Below are 22405 nucleotides of genomic sequence, written 5' to 3' on the forward strand. Positions count from 1 at the left end.
AGACTCGATATGTTCAGATACAAAGGGAAGTTATGATAAACAAAGACTGCGGATTATTGAATAAGGATGAGGTAATTGATTAACTATAAAGGAATAATTGCGTTTTAGATAGATGGTTTTGATTGACTTGAAATCACTTTACATGCATGTGTGATGCGGGTCGTTAATAGAACTACTATTTGTGAGAAGGCCATTTCATGAAATCAGGTCAATATTTTTGTAGCTGAACTATTAGAAACTCAAGTGGATGTAGATTCGATATAAAAAACTTTAGACATTTAGTAAGCTTTTACGTGACTTTAAAAGAACACGTAAGAAGAATTAAAAAACGCGTATCGGTATTGCTGCTTTGAAATAAAATAAAGTGCCGTATAAATGGTGATACGCCCTACTTTCCCTCTATCTACGGACGATGCATCTCTTCGAAAGAAGTCAGATTGTAATGTTTCAGAGTCTTTAATAAGGTTGCATTTTTTCTTCTAAGAAAATCATGCTTGGAGCTCTAAAACATCATGATGCGTTCATTTTGAATAAAGATTTTACCTTACCAGATAAAAAAGCACATCAATTATGTCATGGCATAAAACTGGAATAGCCCATCACTTTTTTAAAATTCCGCTGTTTCAGATAAATTGACAAATGGTGGACCAATGATAACTCACACATGATGGGGAAAGACATATGAGACCATATGTCGATCCATTTTATATCAAATAGTATTGACCAAAAATTTTTTATTAGAAAGAAAAAAAGAATGCTAAGCTCTTTTGCCAGGTATATATTCAAAATAACAAAGAGTGAGTGCAAAGATAAAAAAAAGAGAAATAGAAACAAAAAAGTGAATTATATACAAGGAGACTAAAAAAAACAAACTTTTTTCTTAAAACGTGGTGAGCTTTTCAGTAGGTGGTGTTTTGGTTTTGTTTGAAGGTAAAGCAGGAATAGCAAATACATGGTCTGATGATTTCTTTGGTGACTTGGGCGATGTGGGTGCTGAAGTAGGTGATTTGGGCAACGATGCTTCATTCGCAGCAGCTGCTGCTGCGGCGGCAGCGGCAGCGTTGGCAGCAACAGCAGTAGCGGCAGCAATACGTTGAGCTTTCTTAGCTTCTTCACGATCCCTTTTATCATTTGCAATTCTCATCTTCTTTTCCAGCGCTTCTGCCTTTTTCGCATCTGCTTTTGCCTTAATTTCTATTGTTTAAGTTAGTATATGTGTTACACCCGTTCCTTATAACACTTACCATCTTGTGCTTGTTTGAATGCATTGGCAGTATTTTGCTCGATTTCAGTAGCAGCGTCAAAATCTAGCATTTGAGTCTTTTGAACCCGTTGCAATCCCCTGGGTACTTGATGAGGTGCTGCAACTCTGGATGCGGGTCTGGTGGCTCCAGGACGATGTGACAATTTTTGTTGTTTGATAAAGAGGCCACCGCCAGCAGCAGCAGAGGGGGAAGGTCTGGCAGGTCTCTTTGTGTACAAGGAAGAAACAGAAGCAGAGGGGACAGACGAAAAGGGTCTTGCCATAGTTGGTGCGGAAGCGGATGAGGGAGGAGGGAAAGGGAAATTGTTGTTGAGGTTGTTGGTGGGAGAAACTACACGTTTGCTTTTACTTTGAAATTCAGCACCAGCACGCTTTTGAGCAACGACTTGAGCAGCTTGAGCTTCAGCTTGCTCAGAACGTTCTTCAGTTTCAACAAGTTCTTTGAAACGCGCGTGTCTGGCGTCAGCAGAGAGGATGTCGGAGGGAGAGGTACTGAGGGAGAAGTGTCTGGTGTTGGTGGAGGTGCAGTGAGTGTAGGTAGGGGAAACATAGTTGGGCGTGGTACGTGCTGCGGGTTGCAACAACATGTCTTCCAATGGATGAAAGTTGAAACCGTTGCTTTTGACTACGCAAAAAAAAAAAAAGAATGATTAGATAAATAGAGAATTAAATGACAAATTGACTTACTGGAAGTGCCGATAGTAGCGAGTAATAATTGAAAGTCATTAGACCAGCTATCAATGTTCAAATCCAAGGCTTGCGTATCAGGGTAGAATTTGAGAATGTTTGCTGTAGTTCTGACGAAATCATCTTTATCAGTTAGAGCTGTTTGAATAACCTGTAAGAACTTTTGTTAGTTTATCAAACTATTTGAATTTTGTGACACGCCCCCGTCTCCTAGCCACCTCCTTTTGTGTGTGTGTGTGTGTATTTGTAGTATTTAATGGACGCAAAAAAAAAAAAAAAAAAAAAAAAAAAAATTCATTCCCACATCATGCAAAAAAGATTTTTTTTTTTTTTTTTTTTTTTTTTTTTTGAACAGATTTATTACCCAATTTTGATGAAAAAAAAAAATTAACATTGTAGAGTCACGGAAATTTAATAGTAAATACATATACATATATAAAAAAAAACATATCCATTATATACTATCGTCATACATACACATCCTCACAAGCTTTTTTATTACGAAAAAAAAAAAAAGAGGAAACAAATAGGATAAACAAAAAGAAATAAAAAAAACACGTTACCTTATTTAAACCGTCACCCAGGGATAAAAGATCACCTTTTCTCATATACATAGTGGATAAAAGAATCCCTTGTTTCACTCTGTTATCAAACATTTCGAAATTCTCCATAATAATCGTCATCACATCCTCCGTCAAACCCTTAGCAATCGCTGAACTATTCCATCCCGGTGTACTTATTTCTGCTGTTAACCACGTCCGAATACCTTCTGTACTATTTCTTTCATATGCCATTTTTTTTGAGTTTTTTTTTTTTTTTTTTTTTTTTTTTGTTGCGCGCGTAGTTTTTTTTTAAAAAAAAATTAGAATGAAGAAAAAAAAAGGGAATTGAACAAAAAAAGAGGCTATTTATAAGTTTTTTTTTTATTTTATTGAAGGGGTGGGGGGTGTGGCAGGCCTGATGACACAAGATAGTCACGAAACAAGTCACAAAAAGCCTTTGATAAAACATACTCGATCTGTCTCATCAAAACATCTATACCCTCTTTCCTTGGCTTCTTCATACGTATACAGATCATTTCGGTGATCTGTCCAGTCCTCTACGTCAAACAACAAGGATTCACACTCTCTTAGATACATATCCCTCACGTTTTCTTCTTCTTCACTACGATCAATAGGGCTGACAACAAGTGCCATGTTATGAATGATAATATTGGAGAGATGAGGACTCGTGTGTAGTAGAGTGGGTATGAAATTTGCATCGACTAAGAGCCGTGTAGCGGAGATATAGAGAAGGGTGAGATGTGGAAAGTGAGAAGCAAAGTGCAGCCAGGTGGCGCTAGGCACGTGACAAGGCAACTTTTCACACTCCTTGGACAATGGATAGTATTTACGAAAGGCCAAGGAGAGGATGGATAATCTAGATAATTGGCTGATATGGTGGATGCACTGGGAGACATGCAGAGGGTCCAAATCATGCAGTACAATAGCGAGTTTCTCTAACAGTGGCGAATGATGAACAATGTCGGATACGAGTGAATGCGAGACAGAGTCGTTGAGTGCCAGATGGGTCAGGGATTGCTGTGTAAAGAAAGATTGATAGAGAGAGGAAGGGATGGGTGTGGATTTGCTGTTGAGATAATGAAATGGGTGAATGAATTGGTTTGGGTCAATTAAGTGTGTATTGGATTTAGTGGGTATGGAAGGTTCGATAAGAACCTGTTGTAATAACAAATGTTGAAGCCTGTTTAGACTGTTGGGAAATTGAGCAAATGTACTTTCCTTGATTGTGCAATCCGTCAGGGTCAAAGATATTAAGGGAGGTTGAAACTCGATCAAGGCCAAGAAATCATCAAAGGTATCTCTACAGTGAGTCAAGTATAATTCACTCAAATGAGGACAATATTCAAAGAAGTAACGCAAGCCATACAACTCGCTTCTTTCCTTGGGATGAAAATCAATCCGTAGCGCACGTAGGTTTACCACGAGTTGTGCCATGAGTTGCGAATTGGACAAGTCGTAATGAGGACCGTTGGTTAAATCTCGACTGAGGGAACGAACGTAATCGCCTAAAGCATAGTTTTTTTGGAAAAGAGCTCGTTTAGAAAGAAGGTCGGTGGCCATTTGTACCTTGATATGACGTTGGTGCTTTTCATCGTCTTCACGAGGTAGGATGAATTCTTTATATCGCCATAAAAATGGTGCAACAAGAATATAAAGGTACCGACAACAGAGTGCGATATTCTTAAGATCCACGTGTGTGTATTCGGGGTATCGCCAGCCATGAAATTGGTGTGTATCTTTCTTTTCCACTGCAGAAGAAAGATGGATAATGTCTTCTAGTATTTCACTAGGCAGTTTCAACAGAGCCATTTTTTTAATAGAGAAAAGAAAAAGAACAAAAAGGCTCATGTGCTGCAGATTAGAATATAAAAAAAAAAATGACGAAACAAAAAAAAATATATAAAGGGGCTGTTTTTGTGTGGTGAAATATGGACTGCACACATGATCTAAATTATTTTTATATGAATGGCATTAAAGTAGGTGTTCTTGCCTTGTAATCCACCCAAGCCTGACCAAAGAACCGATGCAAGGTATGTTCTTCATAGGCAATACGTTCCGAAAAGAATTGATGAAGCCAATACACAAACAAGATTAAACACAATGGATTCATCAATAAGACTTGCACACCAATGGCCCACCAATAAAACCCAAAATAAGAAGGATGTCTCATCAAGCTGTAGATACCATGTTGAACAAGAACATGATCCCTTTCCTTGTAATCTGCAATATGATGACTGAAATTATGTCGGGCAGAAAACATGGCTATCGTACGACATGCTTGACCTACCACCAACAATACCAGTCCGATATAATTGATCGTCCCAAATGTCTTGTAACCAGGATAAAAGTAGTATTCGATCAAGAACTCTAATAGTGCTGCTGCATGCGCTGCATGATAATGAGGGCTGTGGTTGATTAAGTAAGCTATATTTATAAAGAAAGCAGAAGGTGAATTTTCTATTACCACACTTCATGTTTATTCCGACTTACAGTCGAGGGTCAGCTTGTCTGGGTTGAACAGAGCTGTGGCAATATACTCGAGGAAATGGAACAAGGCTAATGCCGCTAAAAAGAAGCCAAAGTGAGGCATGTTGGAGCCCATCATGGTAAAGCAAATACCCGCACTACACACCATGCCTAATAAAAACCCATATACAGAGATATTCTGTGGTGTGTTTCTGCCATCAAAGATGTGGATCTCGTCCTTCACATGTACTTTTGGTTTCTCTGCATCCTCTGATATCGACCTACGTATATTGAGACCATGCGTGCTCATTTCTATATCTATAAGATCGTTGTCAAAGATGAAGAAAGAGGTTACATAAAAAATAAAAAATAAACTGTCTCTCCTTGAATAATATCACGTGTTCCACTAAACTATAAGACCGCTATCTCCTCTCTTTCGTGCCCTTTCTTTTCTTCCTTTAAACACACACACAGAAATGTACAATCCCACACGACTCAAGGTTCAATTAAAGTTGGCTATTAACCGACTCAAGATGCTGCAAGCGAAAAAAACGTCGCTCAATCAACAAAACCGACGCGAGATTGGCACTCTGTTGGAAAAGGGCAAAGAGGAAAGTGCCCGCATAAGAGTGGAGCATATCATTCGCGATGACCTATTTATTGAAGCTATGGAGAGTTTGGAGTTATACTGTGATTTACTGCTCGCTCGTTTTGGGCTCCTCGAAACCTACAAGTAAGTTGTGATGAAAGTACAAGGAAAAAAAAGCTCGCTAAAATATAGATATACAGGACGTGTGAGGATAGCGTGGCAGAGGCAGTGAATACAATTATTTGGGCGGCTCCGCGTGTGGGCGAAGCCAAAGAGTTGGGTCTGGTGCGTGACCAGTTGGCCAGTAAGTTTGGTAAAGAGTTTATGATGCAGGCTTTGGAGAACGCAGATGAGCGTGTAAACCCCCGAGTGAGTTTATTTATCTGTACAATTTGTAAATATATACTTATGCAAGATCATAGATTGTGATGAAACTCGATATAGCTGCACCTGATCCATTTTTAGTAGAAAGATACTTGGAAGAAATTGCCAGAGCCTATGATGTGAAATGGAGATCTCACATTCTTGTGCATGAAGAAAGTGAAGAAGAAGAAGAGGAAGATGAAGATGATGACACTATGGGTAATGGAAGTGGTGGTGGAGGAGGACAGGCAGAGGTACGGAAAAATTAAATTGTCTGGGATTACAAAAATTAAAAAAAAAAAAAATTAAAAACCAATCATAGTTATTACCTCCACTTGAAAATGAACAAGATTCTCGCTTTGATTTACCAGAAATTCCCACTAATTCACCCTTGAAAAAGACAACCAATGTTGTAGATGATCCCAATGATTTTGATGCTTTAGCAAGGCGTTTAGATGCTCTTAAGAGAAAATAAATAAAGAGACTGCTTTTTTTTCATTTAAATTTTAACATGAGGGAGGAGGTTTTTTTTTTTTTTTCTTTTTCTTTTCTTCTTTTTTTTTTGTTTGTCTGGGGCTGAGTGAAATGAGCAAGATTCCCATGAATGAAGAACATGTGATTGAAAGAGAGGAAAAAGAAGTAACCGAGGTACTTCCCAAAGTAACCACAACCGCCACCGAAAATAAAAGCACACCAGCTGTGACCGATGCCACCTTCAAGTCTACATCCGTTGCTTTAATCGAGAAATTACTGCAGTTTTCCACACCTCGTTTGGATGTCAAGATTGTCAATGTTTTATTCCTCGAGGGTAATGCTCAAATAATAGCCCTAAAAAGGAATAAACTTACTTATATAATTCAGAGCAGGCATGATGGATATTTTCATGACACATGTAACTCGACTGGACCCGAACGGGCCAAAAGTGGATTTGGATCAGTGCAGCTTGGAAGAGCAATTGGCTTATAGCGAGCACGTGCGTGATGTGGAGGATTTAGAGGCTACCAAACGATCTTACCATGCTATGGAACTCCTATCAGGAACCACAGCCAATCATTTATGGGTGCAGAATGCTAAATTCCATGATATTGTCACTCATTTATTCCAAGTTTTCTTACCAAACTCGCATGGAAATTTCAATCATTTCTTCAAGATATTTCAGAGGTTGATTCGAAGACATCCATGTGATATGTTGAATGTAGTCATCTTACGCAACAAGGCCTCCATCCTGTTCAATTACATGTTACCTTATCTCACCGAGAGTTCCATCACCGATGCTATCCTCAGTTTAATCTTTGTTCGAGATATTAATACAGAGACTAAAGAAGCACGTGAGAAATCCCATGCTTATTTACAGGAACTCGGCTTTTTGGAATGGATCATTCAATCCATGCAAATCAAAGGTTGGATAAAAAAAAGATGGGCTCATTTATTAAAATTTTTAAACTAACTGGGTTTAATAAGGTCACCCGGCATTTGTTGAGGCTACACGAGAATTCTTTACGCGCGTCATTGAAGAAGCATCGCAAGTGGATAATGGTGATATTCTGTTTAAATCACTACGTACTGATAAAGGCATGGAGATGATGGAAGTCCTCGTCAAGGTATTTGCATTTAATCATTCAATTTTGACCACCAGTCCAAAAAAAAACTTACATATCTTTAGAATGTGATTGACAACCCACCGTCCGAAGAAAGAGATGGCACGATTAATATCATTAAACTGTTGGTGAAGAGCGGTATGTTGACAACCCGCGCCTCATCCATGTCTCAGCCTGTGCAAGGACCTTTATACTATATCTCACTGCGTTCTCAAGAATTACTGATCAAGCACATTCCTAGCTTTTGCTCTCTTTTCGCCAAAGATCGCCACACCTCCAACACCAAAATGTAAGTTATGAAACGTGTGTTACTTACAATGCCTAATCATTAGAGATTTATATAAAAAAGTGCACCGTTGACGACGTCGGATATGGATTTACTGGATATTATTTACCAAACACTGTATAATGCTAATGAAAAGACGCAGATGCTGGCATCTACCCCTTCGGCCTTTTGGAAAATCCTGGTGAATTCATTCTTTGAGAAATCATCCAGTAATATTTACCACACCTTGTTTTACCGCATTGTATGTTTAACCTTGTCGATTAATTATGAGCCCACATTGATTGTGCTTGTACGAAAATATACATTGATTACTCGTTTGATTGACGAATACCAGGACAAGACACGCATCACCGGTAAAGTATTTCTCTGTTTTTTTTTGTGGGTGGGAGTCAGTGAAAACTAACATTCTGCATTTAGAAACACGTGGGTTTATTCTGTTGATCTTGAACCAGTTACGATTGATGGCGGATGCACACCATAGTGATTTAATCAGTCGTATTATAGACAACCATCCACGATTTCGAGAATTTTTACCGACGCTGAGAACAGATACCCTGGCTCAATTAGAGCCGATTTATACTTGGAAATTGGAAGCATGTCCACGTCCCCCAGCTCATTTGGGGCCCACACCTCCTATTCAGGCCGTGCATTTCTCACCGTATGCTGGCACCTTACCATTAATGACCAATGCCAATGATCATGATGAAGCGTCAGGCATTGATCTCGGTAGCGATTGTAAAGTATAATTGATGGCTGCACAACGAAAAAAAAACGAGAGATCTGATGATATTACTTTTATAGATGCATATTGCTTAGGGTTTAAAGAAGGACCCAAGGGCTCGGAAACACCTTATTATTTATCACGCAGAAATTCCAACCATTCGGATTACTCGTTATCTTCCTCACAATCCAATAATGATACTGGGTTCCCCATGGATATTATTTGGGGAGAAAGTCTAACTGCTCCAGCTACAGATGAGGAAGAGGAAGAGGAAGCACCCCTTAGTAATAAGAACAAGAAGAAAAAGAAGAAGAAGAAGACTTAAAATCTTATATTATAAAAACGCGGTCCTTTAATTGTGGGGGGTTATTTTGTAAACAACAACAAAAAATAATAAAATCTCTCTTCTTTTTTCTATTTTACAAATAACAACACACACACACACACGCACACAAATGTATAGTTCTGATGAAGAGGGGTATGACTGTCCTCTTTGCATGGAAGAGTTAGACATTGCTGACAAGAACTTTCGACCTTGTCCATGTGGTTACAAGGTACCTTTGAACCAAAAATTGAATGGTGTTTACGTATACTGACAACACCCTGATACTAGATCTGCCGTTTCTGCTGGCATCATATTCGTGAGAACCTCAATCGACGTTGTCCAGCCTGGTAATGTGTCTTCTCTAAAATCGAAAAGCTTAATTTTTAACCTTTTTTATGTAGTCGTCGAGAATATTCTGACCAAAATGCAGAGTTTGAACCCATTAGTGCTGACGAGTAAGACAAATAACTATTTAAAAAGGCTTATTTTTGCTAACTTTAAATAACAGGATTCAGCGTATTCGAAGAGAGAAGAAAGAAAAGGAGAGACAACAAAAGGATATGGAGACAGCGAATCGACGTCACTTGGCAAATATGAGAGTAGTTCAAAAGAACCTTGTCTATATCATTGGTCTTCACCCCAAGCTAGCCACTGAAGAGGTAATAACAACAGCAACAAAAAACGTTCTTCAATGCTAATCCCGACCATAATCTTAGACGGTAAGGTCCAATGACTACTTTGGTCAGTTTGGAAAGATTTCAAAGATTGTGATCAATAAGCGACAGATTGCACCTACGTCTTTAGCCAACGGAGCCACGTCCATGCAACCTAGTGCAGCCGTCTATGTAACTTATCAGCGAAAGGAAGATGCAGGGAAAGCCATTCATGCAGTTGACGGTAGTGTCATGGCTGGCCGTATCCTAAGGTATTTCAACTCTACATACACAGCAAAAAAAAAAAAAAAAAAAAAAAAAAGGTTTTGTATTCACACCACTTAAATAGGGCATCGTATGGTACGACAAAGTATTGTACCTATTACCTTCGAAATATGAATTGTCCAAACCCTAGTTGTTTATACCTGCATGAGCCTGGAGAAGAAGCAGATACCATTTCCAAAGAAGAATTAGCTACAGGGTAATGCTCAAGGGTGCCTATTTTATTTCCAATGTAACTCACATTTAAAAATTGTACTAGAAAACATCGTATGAGAGATCAAATGGCACATGATGATTCGGAAGATGAAGATGATGATGATTATTCATACCACCACCATCACCATCAACAACAACAACATCATCATCATCATTCACCCGTATCTTCGCATTCTGATTTCCCTCCTGTTTCTGCTGCTAGTGGTAGTGGTTCTAGCACCAAAAAGTCATCGATGGAGGATGAACGCTCAGCGTTACCAGCAACAGCATCGTGGGCCAAATCCAGTGCGGACCCTACGTCCCGAGCCACACGGGCCCTGACGCCTGATGCCTTTGGACCTCCCTTAGCTGTAGCAGTAGCGCAACAACAACAGCAGCAGCAACAACAACAGCAAAAGCAACACCAACTTTCTCCTTCTGCATTAAAACGTAAATTAGAAAAGAAGAAACGTAAAGAGATGATGCAAAAGCAACGAAGAGAAGAAGAGGAGGAGGAAGAAATGGCATCAAAAAGGGTAGAGGAGAAAAAACCATTTCATATGGATGATGGATTAGTGCAATTTGTATTGGGAAATGCATTTGAGGAAGTATGTGCACCGAGTCCATCTGAATTCACCAATGAAGAAACTCCTGTGGGCGTGAGTGGACTTTATGAATCAAATGAAGAAGACGAAGAAGAAGAGGAGGGACCGATGACACCGCCAATTGAATATAGCATGTCTCGATTACATTTGAATGATACCATGTCACCACTTGAATACTTGACACAAACAATACCTACACCTTCATATACGGGCACTTTCAATCCATTCGCTCATCAATTATTAAGAACAATGACATCCTCATCTCCTCCTTTATCATCATCATCAACGACAGCAACAACTGTAGCAGCAGCTAATGATTCTCCTGTTCGTAAACATTCAAGATTTGGATTTGCTCAAGTTTAACTAACCCCCTCTTTCTTTTTCTTTCTTTTCATCATGCAATAAAATAATTTAAAGTCACAGTAAAAGCGGCACTTGATAATCAGAGAGGAGGCCCCTTTTTTTTATTTTATTTTTTTTTATTTTTATTCATTTTACAAAAAATTCATCTTGTAGTCATGACGACCAACGGGGAAGAAAAGAGATGGAAATTTGCACAATGCTTTGGAGATAAAGGCGATTCCGATGATATAACAGAAGGTATATTCATAAAAAAGGACTGCAAAAGAAGAACTAGAGGAAGGTAAACCGAATTTCTTTATTTCTTTTTTTTTAGCGGATATCATTTCAGCAGTTGAATTTGATCATACGGGCGATTATTTGGCTACAGGTGATAAAGGTGGTCGAGTTGTCCTATTCGAACGCAACGACGGTGTAAAGTAGTTTTATAAGTGAGAAAGAGGGTTTATTAATAGTGTAAAAAACATAATAGAAAAAAGGGTGTGAATACAAGTTCCATACAGAGTTTCAGTCCCATGAACCTGAATTTGATTATTTAAAGAGTTTGGAGATTGAAGAAAAGATTAACAAAATCAAGTGGTGTAAACGAACGAATTCAGCTCATTTCTTGCTCTCCACTAATGGTAAGAAAAGCTTCTTTCTTTTTGTTGCTTCTATAGAACAAAAAAAGGGACTAACAAAAATAACAACAAAAAACTCTAGATAAAACAATCAAGTTATGGAAGGTATTTGAGAGAAGTATTAAGGTGGCCAACGAAAACACTTCCAATAGTATTACCGGTCGAAACTTGTTTATTCCTAAAATATCACATCAAGATAATATTGTGGCTGCTGTTCCTAGAAGAATCTACGCCAACGGTATACCATCACAAAAAAAAAAAAAAAAAAAAAAAAAAGAACTCACATTATTTATTCTTCTTATCCCAGCTCATGCGTACCACATTAATTCGATCTCAGTCAACTCGGACAGCGAGACGTATATGTCTGCTGATGATCTGAGAATTAACCTTTGGAACTTGGATATATCCGAACAAAGCTTCAGTAAGTTTTTATCTATTTCGTAAAGCAAAAAGAATGGTGAATTGATTCATAAATACAAAAATAGACATTGTGGATATCAAACCTGCCAATATGGAGGAATTAACCGAAGTCATTACAGCGGCTGAGTTTCATCCAAATCAATGCAATTTACTCATGTATAGTAGTAGTAAGGGTTCGGTCAAATTAGCGGATATGAGAGAATCTGCCCTCTGTGACCAGAACGCCAAGGGTAAAAAGAAAGATTGAGAAATGTAATGGTTGTTACTAGTATTCACACCCTTTTTTTCCTTTCTTAGTGTTCGAGGCGCATGAGGACCCAAATACGCGCTCTTTCTTTTCGGAAATCATTTCATCTATATCCGATGTCAAGTTCAGTCCTGACGGTCGATATATTCTTGCCCGGGATTATTTGACGTTGAAGATTTGGGATATTAATATGGAGAGCAAGCCGATCCAGACGATTAATATCAATGATAATTTACGTAGTAGTCTATGTGACCTGTATGAAAATGATTGTATCTTTGACAAGTTTGAGTGTCTATTTAGTGGCGACGGAAAGTACGTTTTTTTTATACATAGTGCGGTAGAGAAGCAGCTAGCTAACATCTAGGGAATTAGGAGTGTGATGACAGGGTCGTATAGCAATAACTTTTCGATTTACAACCGAGATACCAAGGACGAAATCCCACTTCAGGCAGATAAAAGTGCTTTCAAAGCCAAACGTCTGGTTGGCAATCAAAAGAAGATGACAACCATGGGCCGAAATGGAAAGCGAGAGGATTTGGATCCAGTCGACTTTAATAAAAAGATCCTGCATGCTTCGTGGCACCCCAAAGATAATATCATTGCAGTGGCTGCTACCAATAACCTCTTTATCTTTGCGTAAGTATCTTCTTCTTTAGCATGATTTTTTTTTTTTTTTTTTTTTTTTTTTTTTTTTTTTTTGAGAAGGGATTTGTAACTAACCTTTTTTTTCTTTTTCTATTGCAAGTGAATAACCTTCTCTCTTTAAAATAAATAATTTGTTATCATTATTACAGTGCATCTATTTTACAATGAACAATTTTTGGCTCCGATTTTTCAAAAAAAAATAATAACTCTATCTCCTCGATGAATTCAACAGGTATCCAAAATCCGGCTCTATTACATTCTTTATTAGAGAGTTCTCCACAAACTAATAGAGCCGGATTTTTTTTTTTCACACAAAATTTTTTACAGATGGCAAAACAAAATTGGCCATTTACAGTGGGGAGACCCAAAGATGTCCGGGAGGTGTTTTACAGTGCAAAAATTCATAAAAATCCAACGGATATATCCCGGTTAAACATTTTCCCGCGATAAATTAGATTTCTCTGTCAAAAAATATGAAAATCACCAGTCTAAAAATCCGACTTTTAAGTTCTGAAAATGTCCGTTTTAACGAAAATTGTTCATTGTAAAATAGATGCACTGTATCCACTACCTATCGTTTTATAAAGGGATTTGTATCAATACGGAAAGCGTTATATTTAGGCATTACGTTCTATTTTGAAAAATGAACACATCCTATGCCAATCAAAATAAAAAACATTGGTATTGACTCAAAAAAATGTGCCCTTATTGATGTCTGTATAAATATAAGGCAACTGCTTGAAGCGTGTACTCAGTTTCACAAAACTCGCTCAACTCAACCCCCTTCAATATAACCTGCGAGCTATTAATTCTATCATTATATGCTTCCAAGTTTAAGAACCTTTATTTTAATGACATTTCTTGATTATCAAGGGGGGGGGGGGATTAATTATCTTTACACTTAGACATTTTACAAGACGTTTATTAGTTTCACTATTAATCCCATCAAAGTAAAATGGTGAAGCAACCTAATATGCGACTCAAAGAGAGATATTGCAAGTTGTTTGTCTCTAAGAATTCAAGGTAGCTCATGTAATAGACAATTGTAGCACGATTTGATATTTCACTTCATGCTAAGTGCTAGAACTACACAGTGGGATACGCTCGTGTCTTCCAAGAGAGTATTACCATGTTAAATAATGTCCCCACCTTCTCGTCTCTCTTCACAGCACCTTTGTAAAAAGAACAAATCCGAGAGGGAAAAGATTGCCTTTTGGCCATTAAATAACAAGACATCCTTTCTCCGCAAGTAACTTTCTTCGCAGCTTAGTTCTTTTTTTTTTTTTTTTTTTTTTTTTTTTAAAAAAAAAAAGAAAGTGGCTCCAACATATTAAAGATCTTATTACAAATCATAATCAATTTTTAGGTTTTGTTGTCGTAAGTTATATGATGTCAGTATTTTTTAATCTAATGTTTTTGTTTATATTTATTTATTCTTGGCTTCTCAATCGGTTTTTGCGAATGTCAAGATGACCCAAGCGTTCCCCCAACCTACACAGCAAAGAATCTTTTCTTGGGTTGTACAATATTGTAGGAAAAATAGAGAAATATTTAGGATTTAAAGCGGAGTAAACGCTAAAACAACTTTCTTTTGTTTCAAGGCTAAATAAATCAACCTTAGTGTACGACACCGGGGGTGGGAAAGGGGACCAGAGGGAATAAACAACAGGCAAGGTTTTTTAGGAATGTAACATTACTTTATTTTTTTTTAAAAAAAAGAGAATAACACAATCTATAAATGCAAGAAATAATAATAGAAGATTAAGAATAAATAATAATAATAAAAAAAAAATCGTACGATTTATGATGGTTTTGTTTGTTGTAGATACAGTAATGATAGTATACAAAAAGAGAGTGAAGTGAAAAAAAATGTTTTATGTTACATGATTAAGTTGGAGATAATTTGATAATTGTTGAGATAGTTAATAGTTGGGATAAATGATAGTTGGGATAAATGATAGTTGAGATAAATAGTTGATTAAAATATAGAATGAGCCGTAAATAGAGCAGGTTAAGGGATAGACAAGATGAGATAAAATAGAATGAACGTGTTCTGATGATAGCAAATTAAAGACTAAGCGTGTCATCTGCTTGATAAATATAAGATTGGATATGTTTTCGGCACTTTGGTGATAATGATTTTGTGTAAGGAGATTCCATGTCTTGCATGACTTGGTCCCTTAATTCTGCAATATAAACAGAAGCATGGTGTGCCAGCAACGTCCTCTTTTTACTGCCACCGCTGGATAATCGTTTGGCGGGCGAACAGGTGGTTTGTTGATGAATAATAAGCGCTTTCAATGTACGTAAATGAACGGCAAGGGTAGAAACAACAAGCACGCTGGCTTCGTAGTTTTTGGTAGAGGAAGCGATCTGTTGAATGCATTCGGTAGATGCTGCTCTATCCTTGGCAGCCTGTTTTAAAAATGTGGGGACTTGGTCAGAGTTGGTATCGGTTTGTAAAGCGGTAGCAGCTTCCAACATGTGGTAAATCATGGTTTGATGACGTCGCAGCAAATTGGAGGAAGGATGGTTGTTGACTTGAGGTACTCTGGTTCGGGTATATTCGGCAAGTGCATCTAAATTATCTTGGTGCTGAGTGCCGGTGTTATTACTAAGTGACTGAAGAGTTAAGCCTACTCTTACCCACCATTGTAACATGTGGCCCGGTGCAGTTGTAGTGGCAGAGACAGATAACACGTGCTTCAATTGATTTTCACTGAAAACAGGTCTTGTGCCATTTAAGTAAGAGTACCAACAATCTTGAAGGTTACTGAGTTGTTGCCAATAAAGTACCAAATCGAGAGGCGATGTAACATACGGAAGTACAAATGAATAAAACACATTTCTACAGCAGCTGCCGTCGTCGTTATTTGTAAACCCGTTTCGAATAGCCAGAATCTGTAACACCTGGTCATGGCAATTGGAACCGAGCCATTCAGTAGAAATAATATTATCCTGTTGTTTCTTGTTGTTGTCTTGTTCGACCAAAGATTGTTTATTATTCATAACTTGAATAACACGTGTCCAACAGTAAGGAACAACAAGAGAGGAGATAGAAACCGGTAAACAAAGTTCGAGTTGGATTGCCGTTGTTGCGTAAACTCGAGCCATTGTGTTTTCTTCGCAATAGATGTCCCGTTTTTCATCACGCTTCATTTTATGTAATTGAGAGAGCATACCGACACAAGAGTGTAACATACCAAGACGAGTGATATCAGGATTACCTAGATTGCCATTAAAGTAAGGGAAGGGAGAGAAAGAAAGAAAGACAATATAAGACACAGAGAACAAACAAAATAATAATGTGTGTAAAGAAAAAAAGAAATTTTTATTTTGCAATGATTTTCTTTTTATTATTACCTCCTAAGCATTCAACTTCATTCAATCGAATCCATGCGCCAATGTAAGATAATTCTTCAGGGCAACCAACGGGTTTGGCATTCTTTTGAAAGATGGTGTATATAAAGTTAGGGATGATGAGTGAAAGAGTGTAACGGAAGATATCGAAGATGGTTGATAAAATAGAGATAGATGTGGTGTTATTGCTAGCTTTGACAGTGCTTGTAGACTTGTCTAAAATTGAAATGAGATTGGTGTAAAGGCGACTCCATGCTGTAGGCACTTCATTGGCATAGTGATGATGATCAGTACATTTGTTAGGTCTGTTGACCGGACGAGGTCGAAGCCAACGTAAAAGGAGTGGAATGAGACAAACATAAATGATGCCAAAAGTATAAAGGGTATAACGAAGTATGTGCCTGAAAAAAAAATGTATGATTAGTACTTGGACGCCTAAAAAGTATATCTAAGTGCTTACCAAATGTCCATGGAGGCAGAAACTGTGGAAGGAGCGAATGTTGAACGAGTGTTGGTTTGGTTATCATGAGCACCGAATGAATGAGGCAAGTTACCAACATTGGAAGAGGTAGGGGAAGCGGAAAAGAAGGCGATACACATGAAAGCGGCCATAAACATCTTATTGTTTCCGTCATCAGATAACAATGAAGACTTCTTGGTTGGCTTGGCATTGTTCTTTGAGGATTGTCGGCGACGATAAGGTCTTCTTTCGGGCTTTGGCAATAATTGAGCTAAAGCAGCTCTTTGAGCAGCTCTTTCACGCAAGATGCGCTGTCTTTCTGTTCTTTCACGCTCTTGAGCATCGCGACGTTCACGAGCTAATCTGTCTTGTTCAGATTTTTCAAACTCGCTCTTTTGACAAAGGAAACGATTCAAGACATCATTACCACCAGGCATTTGAGCAATGATCTGTTGTAAAATCAAGTTTTCTTGTTCGGTTGTATCATTGGTATTCTTCAAGAACTGGATGTACTCGGTAGCCTTTCTCAAGATGGTAGCCTTGTTTAATTTTTTAGCAACTTCAACACCCTCAACGATAACAACATCATCTTGTTCGTTATCAGAGTCAGCCACACTGGAATCATCATCAGCTTCACCTTTTTCTCTGATGCGAGCTTTGTAAAGTGCAGGGACAACATTTTTTAATTCACGAATACGGTCATTGATGTTGTTACGGTAACGTCTTTCAATGGCATTATGGGCAACTTTTTTTAATTGCTTCCCTGGTTCAGGACGTTCTAAAGTGTTTGGTTGTGGTTGATGCAGTTGTTGATGTCTAGAGGATGTCTTTCGCCAATGTCTAGGCTCGTGCTCTTCACACTTGATATCAAGAGGATGAATCACATCTTGCTCTAATGATTTGTTTTGGTTAGTACATAAATTCGTATGTAGTTTTTGTAGTGTGTGTTACCTTTTAATTGACACCATTGATCAATGGCAGAGAAGGCACCAGATAATGGGTTTTCAAGTGGCGGTGAGGGCAAATTAGATGAATTAACGGGAGGGTTTTCCGTAATGGGAGTTGTTGGTATATTGATGCCAGGAACATTGTGTAAATGATTGAGTGAAGAATAAATTGTTCTTTTAGCAAAGAAACCTTCAAGGACTTTACTAGCTTCATCTTTGATTTGAGGGTTGGAATTGTATGAAGCGTATAAAGGAGGGCTATTGATCATTTGTGGAGATAATGTATGGGATGTATAACCATCAGATGAAGATTGAGGCGAGCTCAATGGGGATATTTGCATTGGTGATGCAGAGTGATGTGATGTTGGAGGGTTTAGATCCCAATCGAATAGATTGAAATTCTGTTGACCTGGTTGTTGTGTATAGTGATATGATGATGATTGTCTATTGTTGTTATTGTTTAGTAATGAGCTTAGTGAGTTACTATTTTGTTGTTGTTGTTGTTGTTGTTGCTGTGAATCATCATGATATAATATATCACGACTTTGTTGTTGTTGTTGTTGGTGGTGCTGATTTGATGAGGCGACATCAAAGTATGTATCGAAGTCTAAATCAGTTAATTCTTGAAGCATTCTAATAATTGGGTAATAGTGGGTAAAAAAAATAATATATATGAATATATACAGAGAAGAAAAGGAAAATAAAAAAGAAAAAAAAATAGGTTTATAAAACAAGCTGTTTAAATGTATCATATGCTTTCGGGAACTGGGGTAATACACACAACAGGCCACTTTTTTTTAATTTTTTGGTGTAGAAATATGACAGAAAATGATTGGACAAGACATCCTCACCTCATCTTTTTCCTGTCATTTTTTTTTTTTTTTTCAGGTACTTGTAAATGGCGTGAGTTTTGTCCTATTAATACACAGAAAATGTCAGATGATGCCTGCCCTTTTTATTCTCTTCTTTCTCCACATAATATAAAGTCATTATCTTTTCACACAGTAATATCATAACTTCTTTTTTTTTTTTCCTTTTGGTTTTGTGAATGATCTGATATTTATGTAGCACGAGGTACTCATAAAAAAGAGGGGGTCCTTGAACCTCTTGTCAATTATGTCTTTATTTGAACCATCTACACGCTAATCCAAATGATTTAATATGTTTGTATTCTAGTAGATGAAAAAGGGCTGATTTTCTTGAAGCAGATATCTTGTTTTCTGCGAAGATAAATTACACACGCCCACCCCCTTCCAACTATAAAAAAAAAAACTCGGGCTAAATTGTGCTACTTTTGTAATCAATAATTGCTGAGTTGATTTATTTTAAAACAGGCCACCTTTTTTCTTGTCAAGAGAAAAAAAAAAGTTTTATCCCGTACAAGTAAAAAGTTTCAATAATCGTAATTTCGTATTGTTTCGGGAAATTCGTAATTACCTGTAATCAAACCAAAAAGAGAGCAAAAAAAAAACGCACCCTGAAATTTCATTTCCGCTTCTATTTTATGTTTCAGTTGGCAAATTAGTTATTGCTGTCATTTCTCTATTGATCACACAAACAGGCCCTTTTAAGGAGGGATGTAAAACATAGCAACTCACAGGGAAGAAAGTGCCCTCTTTTTTTTTTTTTTTTTTACACTGTAATGTTACATGTGAAAATATAAATGTATAGCATATATTATCAAATGATTAAATAAGCATTTCCGATCTTGTCATATGCATCCATTCAGACAAGAATATTTCATTGCTATTGGCTGCAAGCCGTGAGAGTTAAATATCACAAAAACGTATAAATATCCTCTTTCCTTCACTTCTTTTTCTTTCTTTTAAAAACTACAGAAAAAAAAGAGCGACGACCGGAATTAAACCCGAGAGAAATAAAAAAAAAATCGGAATCCGACCATGAAGATCAGCCTTTTTTAGTTAAAAACATTGACGAAAAACTTGTAATTAAACCTGAACCAGTACATTATGGATTTATATTCGTCCCAAATTGGGTCAACCCGAATCAATTTATAGCCGAAAAGAACCTGTACTTTGAGGATTATAATAATCATATCAGTAACATGATAAATGTAAGAAAACTCAGCTCTATCAACCAAGGTACAATGTCCTACAGCACGTACCATGTATAGAATGAGCGATTGGTTGGCCAAGAACAAATTAAGCGCGTTAAACGATCTGACGTTCTTAAACTGGGCGGCATATATATTTACCGTCTCTACTTACTATTCAGGGAGCCCAATTTAATAAGGAGAAAAAAAAAGACTACTATATTTCTCTGTCGTTTCATTTAAAATATAAATCACGACTTTATATGATGCAAAAATAAATAAGCACATACAATTTTCATGTACATGATATGTACATTTATGGAGAAGGTTCTTTTGGGGTAATATAGTAGTAATACATTTATAACAATAAATTATATTTTTCAGGCATCTTGGAAGCATTTAACCTTATAAACCTCCTTTTTTTTAAAAAAAAATTATCCCTTGCATTACTACATGTGGTATTTTATATTTTTATTATAAATGATATACTATTGATTGCTATTGATATTTACTATATAATGTTCCTTTGGTTTTGAATCGTCCTCATCGTCGTGAGAGTAGGCATAAGCATCCTGTAAATTCACTTGAGGTTCATAGATCTCGATCTTCTTTGGACGCTGATCAAAAGAATAATGGTAATTTTCTGATTCTACAGCAGTTGGTTTTGCGTCTGATGAAGATAGAACACCAGCGTTATCTATTAATGTATTGGATGGCGAGAGAGTTGGCAAAGGAGGCCTCTCTTCCAATTGTTGCTGTTGAAATTCGCCTGCAACAAGGCTAGGACTAAATGCAAGTTGTGGAGAATATTGATTTTTAAGCATCATGGCTACATGTCTATCATCAACCAGAGTGTCTGCAGTCATTCTTTTTTGTCTAATAGATGTATAGGCAGGAGGGGGTACGCTATGTTCTTGTGTTTGGATCATATTGTTCTTTTCTCCAAGATCATTATTGTTGGCTGCAGATGTATTGATTGTACTAAGACTTGCCCAGCTCTGATAACTGTTAGGTAGGATTTTGGCTGCTTCGGGTGTCTTTGGTACTGCCGGAGGTGCGTCGTCGTATCCCCGAGAGAGATTTAAGGAATCATCGTGAACATAAATAGCATTTTTCTTTTTATTACGACCAATCAAGTAAATGATGGCTATAGCAACCACCCCCACTGTACCTAATACGCCCAATAAAGGAGCAATCCAACATGTTCCATCTGCATGGCTTTTATTCATTGGTGTTTTATCACTGAATGATGGATCATTTCCAATAAAAGGTGGTGGTCTAGTAGTGGGTGCAGGTGTGTTAAATAGTAACGTAGATGACACACTATTACTGGATACAATGGGCGATTTCAACTTTGGTATATTCGTGCTACTGTTGGGAATAGGTTTGGCACTTGTGGCAACCGCTTCAGGATTTGTATTATCGTAATTACTCAAGACTAGTCCAGTAGGTGTTGGAACAAAAAATGCATGAAGTGGTGCGTGGTGTGCACCCTTCAAATTTCCAACATCATTATTGGACATCTATCACTTTCTCTTTTATATTATCTCGTTTTATTAATGAGGTTTTACAAAATAAAAAAAATAAAAAAATAGGGAAAAGAGTAAGAAAAGAGAATAAAAATAAAGGGAACACTCTTTCTTATAGCAGACACATATAAATGCATTTATACTGCATATCACTCTGATTTACTTACCTAACCAAACAAAATGAAGACCTCATTTTGTTAGCCCCCTATCAGCATTTTTTTGTTCAAGCGTATTTATTATGATAGACGGATCTGCATCACAAGATAATAGGCGCGAGTATGTATGTATCACTGATCTTTGATCCATTCCAAGTGCATTCAAACAAAGTGTCACTGAATTCTAATTCCTTGTCTATCAAGCACTAGATCAAACATATAAAACACTTCTACAGGCGTCCATGCATAATAGTAGTATGACCTTTCACTATCTACAAGTTTGTTTATAATAAACACAATCACACTGTCAATAAGCGTGAATCGACGAAATAAGCTTTTATTGTTGCAAAGATCATGGCGTGAAATAGCTACTCGGAGAATTTTTACTTTATGTACAACAAGCTAATAAATTAAAATGTCACTATTCTTTAAGCGAACTTTTTTATACAGTGTAGCGTACATGGGATGAGTCTGGGCTAGAAACTTTTTCTCCCAGACAATAAATTTAAGGGCGAACTCTTTTTTTTGTAAGCAGCCAAGCTTGTTACATCACTAAAAGGCCCTTTTGAATAGTCCTCGTGACCATGACAGCACAACTTTAATATCATCTAGTATACACTTTAATCCGCCTTACTCCCTCTTTTGAAAACTTATAGTTTTGTTTGAAAAAAAAAGAAAAACCGCACTGATTCCTTTTCTCTTTGATGAATGTATGCTTTACCGTTAAAGCAACTATGTCTGTACGACTTTGTTATCGGATTAAAAAAAAAATAGGCTTCCGGCCAATCACATTTGCTTTTGAAGAATGATACGATGCTCTGCATATATTTTTACAAAATTGGTCTGGTTCTTTCTGTTTTGGTTGTATGGGGGGTTCTAAAAGTGCCTCCCTAACGTCATTGTAAATAGTTTAATTTACGTCGGTTAGATTATATGATATCTAAGGGATTAGGACTTTTGACATGAAAATGTGCGGGGACATAATGGTTGGGAAGTACAAAAGTGTTACGCA

The 22405-nt window shown here is 37.2% G+C and overlaps 7 protein-coding genes across 7 annotated transcripts; 2 read left to right on the top strand and 5 right to left on the bottom strand.

Moving 5' to 3' along the window:
- Window positions 1–717: 717 nt before the first annotated feature.
- EV154DRAFT_518304 (uncharacterized protein) lies at window positions 718–2675 on the bottom strand. The gene is made up of 4 exons (XM_051602604.1): window positions 2515–2675; window positions 1952–2102; window positions 1245–1889; window positions 718–1194 (listed from the first exon to the last, which is right to left on the bottom strand). Exons 1-4 carry the CDS (start codon window positions 2632–2634, stop codon window positions 881–883), a joined length of 1230 nt encoding a protein of 409 aa, XP_051454631.1. The 5' UTR covers window positions 2635–2675; the 3' UTR covers window positions 718–880.
- A 262-nt stretch (window positions 2676–2937) lies between these two features.
- Window positions 2938–4323, bottom strand: EV154DRAFT_545019 (uncharacterized protein; the record flags this gene model as incomplete). Its single annotated transcript, XM_051604632.1, has 1 exon — window positions 2938–4323. One exon carries the CDS (start codon window positions 4321–4323, stop codon window positions 2938–2940), a length of 1386 nt encoding a protein of 461 aa, XP_051454632.1.
- A 148-nt stretch (window positions 4324–4471) lies between these two features.
- On the bottom strand, window positions 4472–5378 carry EV154DRAFT_594061 (farnesyl cysteine-carboxyl methyltransferase, mediates the carboxyl methylation step during C-termin; the record flags this gene model as incomplete). The annotated part of the gene is made up of 2 exons (XM_051606963.1): window positions 5005–5378; window positions 4472–4938 (listed from the first exon to the last, which is right to left on the bottom strand). Exons 1-2 carry the CDS (start codon window positions 5288–5290, stop codon window positions 4472–4474), a joined length of 753 nt encoding a protein of 250 aa, XP_051454633.1. The 5' UTR covers window positions 5291–5378.
- A 78-nt stretch (window positions 5379–5456) lies between these two features.
- Window positions 5457–10960, top strand: EV154DRAFT_539403 (regulator of Vps4 activity in the MVB pathway-domain-containing protein; the record flags this gene model as incomplete). The annotated part of the gene is made up of 17 exons (XM_051604342.1): window positions 5457–5713; window positions 5770–5938; window positions 5992–6186; window positions 6255–6381; window positions 6594–6740; window positions 6799–7332; window positions 7448–7533; window positions 7596–7819; window positions 7880–8105; window positions 8206–8551; window positions 8618–8741; window positions 9001–9124; window positions 9151–9199; window positions 9343–9521; window positions 9579–9787; window positions 9865–9996; window positions 10057–10960. 17 exons carry the CDS (start codon window positions 5457–5459, stop codon window positions 10958–10960), a joined length of 4032 nt encoding a protein of 1343 aa, XP_051454634.1.
- Window positions 10961–11013: 53 nt separating this feature from the next.
- EV154DRAFT_518318 (protein phosphatase PP2A regulatory subunit B) lies at window positions 11014–13065 on the top strand. Its single transcript, XM_051602605.1, has 9 exons — window positions 11014–11197; window positions 11274–11371; window positions 11430–11580; window positions 11660–11815; window positions 11885–11998; window positions 12063–12227; window positions 12295–12556; window positions 12617–12880; window positions 12990–13065. Exons 1-9 carry the CDS (start codon window positions 11116–11118, stop codon window positions 12994–12996), a joined length of 1299 nt encoding a protein of 432 aa, XP_051454635.1. The 5' UTR covers window positions 11014–11115; the 3' UTR covers window positions 12997–13065.
- A 1891-nt stretch (window positions 13066–14956) lies between these two features.
- EV154DRAFT_554003 (uncharacterized protein) lies at window positions 14957–18375 on the bottom strand (the record flags this gene model as incomplete). Its single annotated transcript, XM_051605160.1, has 4 exons — window positions 17661–18375; window positions 16710–17601; window positions 16253–16650; window positions 14957–16116 (listed from the first exon to the last, which is right to left on the bottom strand). Exons 1-4 carry the CDS (start codon window positions 18286–18288, stop codon window positions 14957–14959), a joined length of 3078 nt encoding a protein of 1025 aa, XP_051454636.1. The 5' UTR covers window positions 18289–18375.
- Window positions 18376–20197: 1822 nt separating this feature from the next.
- Window positions 20198–20638, bottom strand: EV154DRAFT_426006 (uncharacterized protein; the record flags this gene model as incomplete). Its single annotated transcript, XM_051596284.1, has 1 exon — window positions 20198–20638. The coding sequence occupies one exon, from the start codon at window positions 20636–20638 to the stop codon at window positions 20198–20200; it is 441 nt and encodes a 146-aa protein (XP_051454637.1).
- Window positions 20639–22405: the final 1767 nt, after the last annotated feature.

Source organism: Mucor mucedo, assembly GCF_025094135.1.
Source record: "Mucor mucedo strain NRRL 3635 chromosome Unknown EV154scaffold_89, whole genome shotgun sequence".
NCBI lineage: Eukaryota > Fungi > Mucoromycota > Mucoromycetes > Mucorales > Mucoraceae > Mucor > Mucor mucedo.

Coding starts and splice junctions, on each gene's coding strand:
- EV154DRAFT_518304 (XM_051602604.1), bottom strand. CDS start 2,634: ATGACGATTATTATGGAGAATTTCGAAATGTTTGATAACAGAGTGAAA. Junction 2,103..2,514: donor TGGGTGACGGTTTAAATAAG/GTAACGTGTTTT, acceptor AAGTTCTTACAG/GTTATTCAAACAGCTCTAAC. Junction 1,890..1,951: donor CGCTACTATCGGCACTTCCA/GTAAGTCAATTT, acceptor TTTTTTGCGTAG/TCAAAAGCAACGGTTTCAAC.
- EV154DRAFT_518318 (XM_051602605.1), top strand. CDS start 11,116: ATGACGACCAACGGGGAAGAAAAGAGATGGAAATTTGCACAATGCTTT. Junction 11,198..11,273: donor TTCCGATGATATAACAGAAG/GTATATTCATAA, acceptor CTTTTTTTTTAG/CGGATATCATTTCAGCAGTT. Junction 11,999..12,062: donor TATATCCGAACAAAGCTTCA/GTAAGTTTTTAT, acceptor ATACAAAAATAG/ACATTGTGGATATCAAACCT.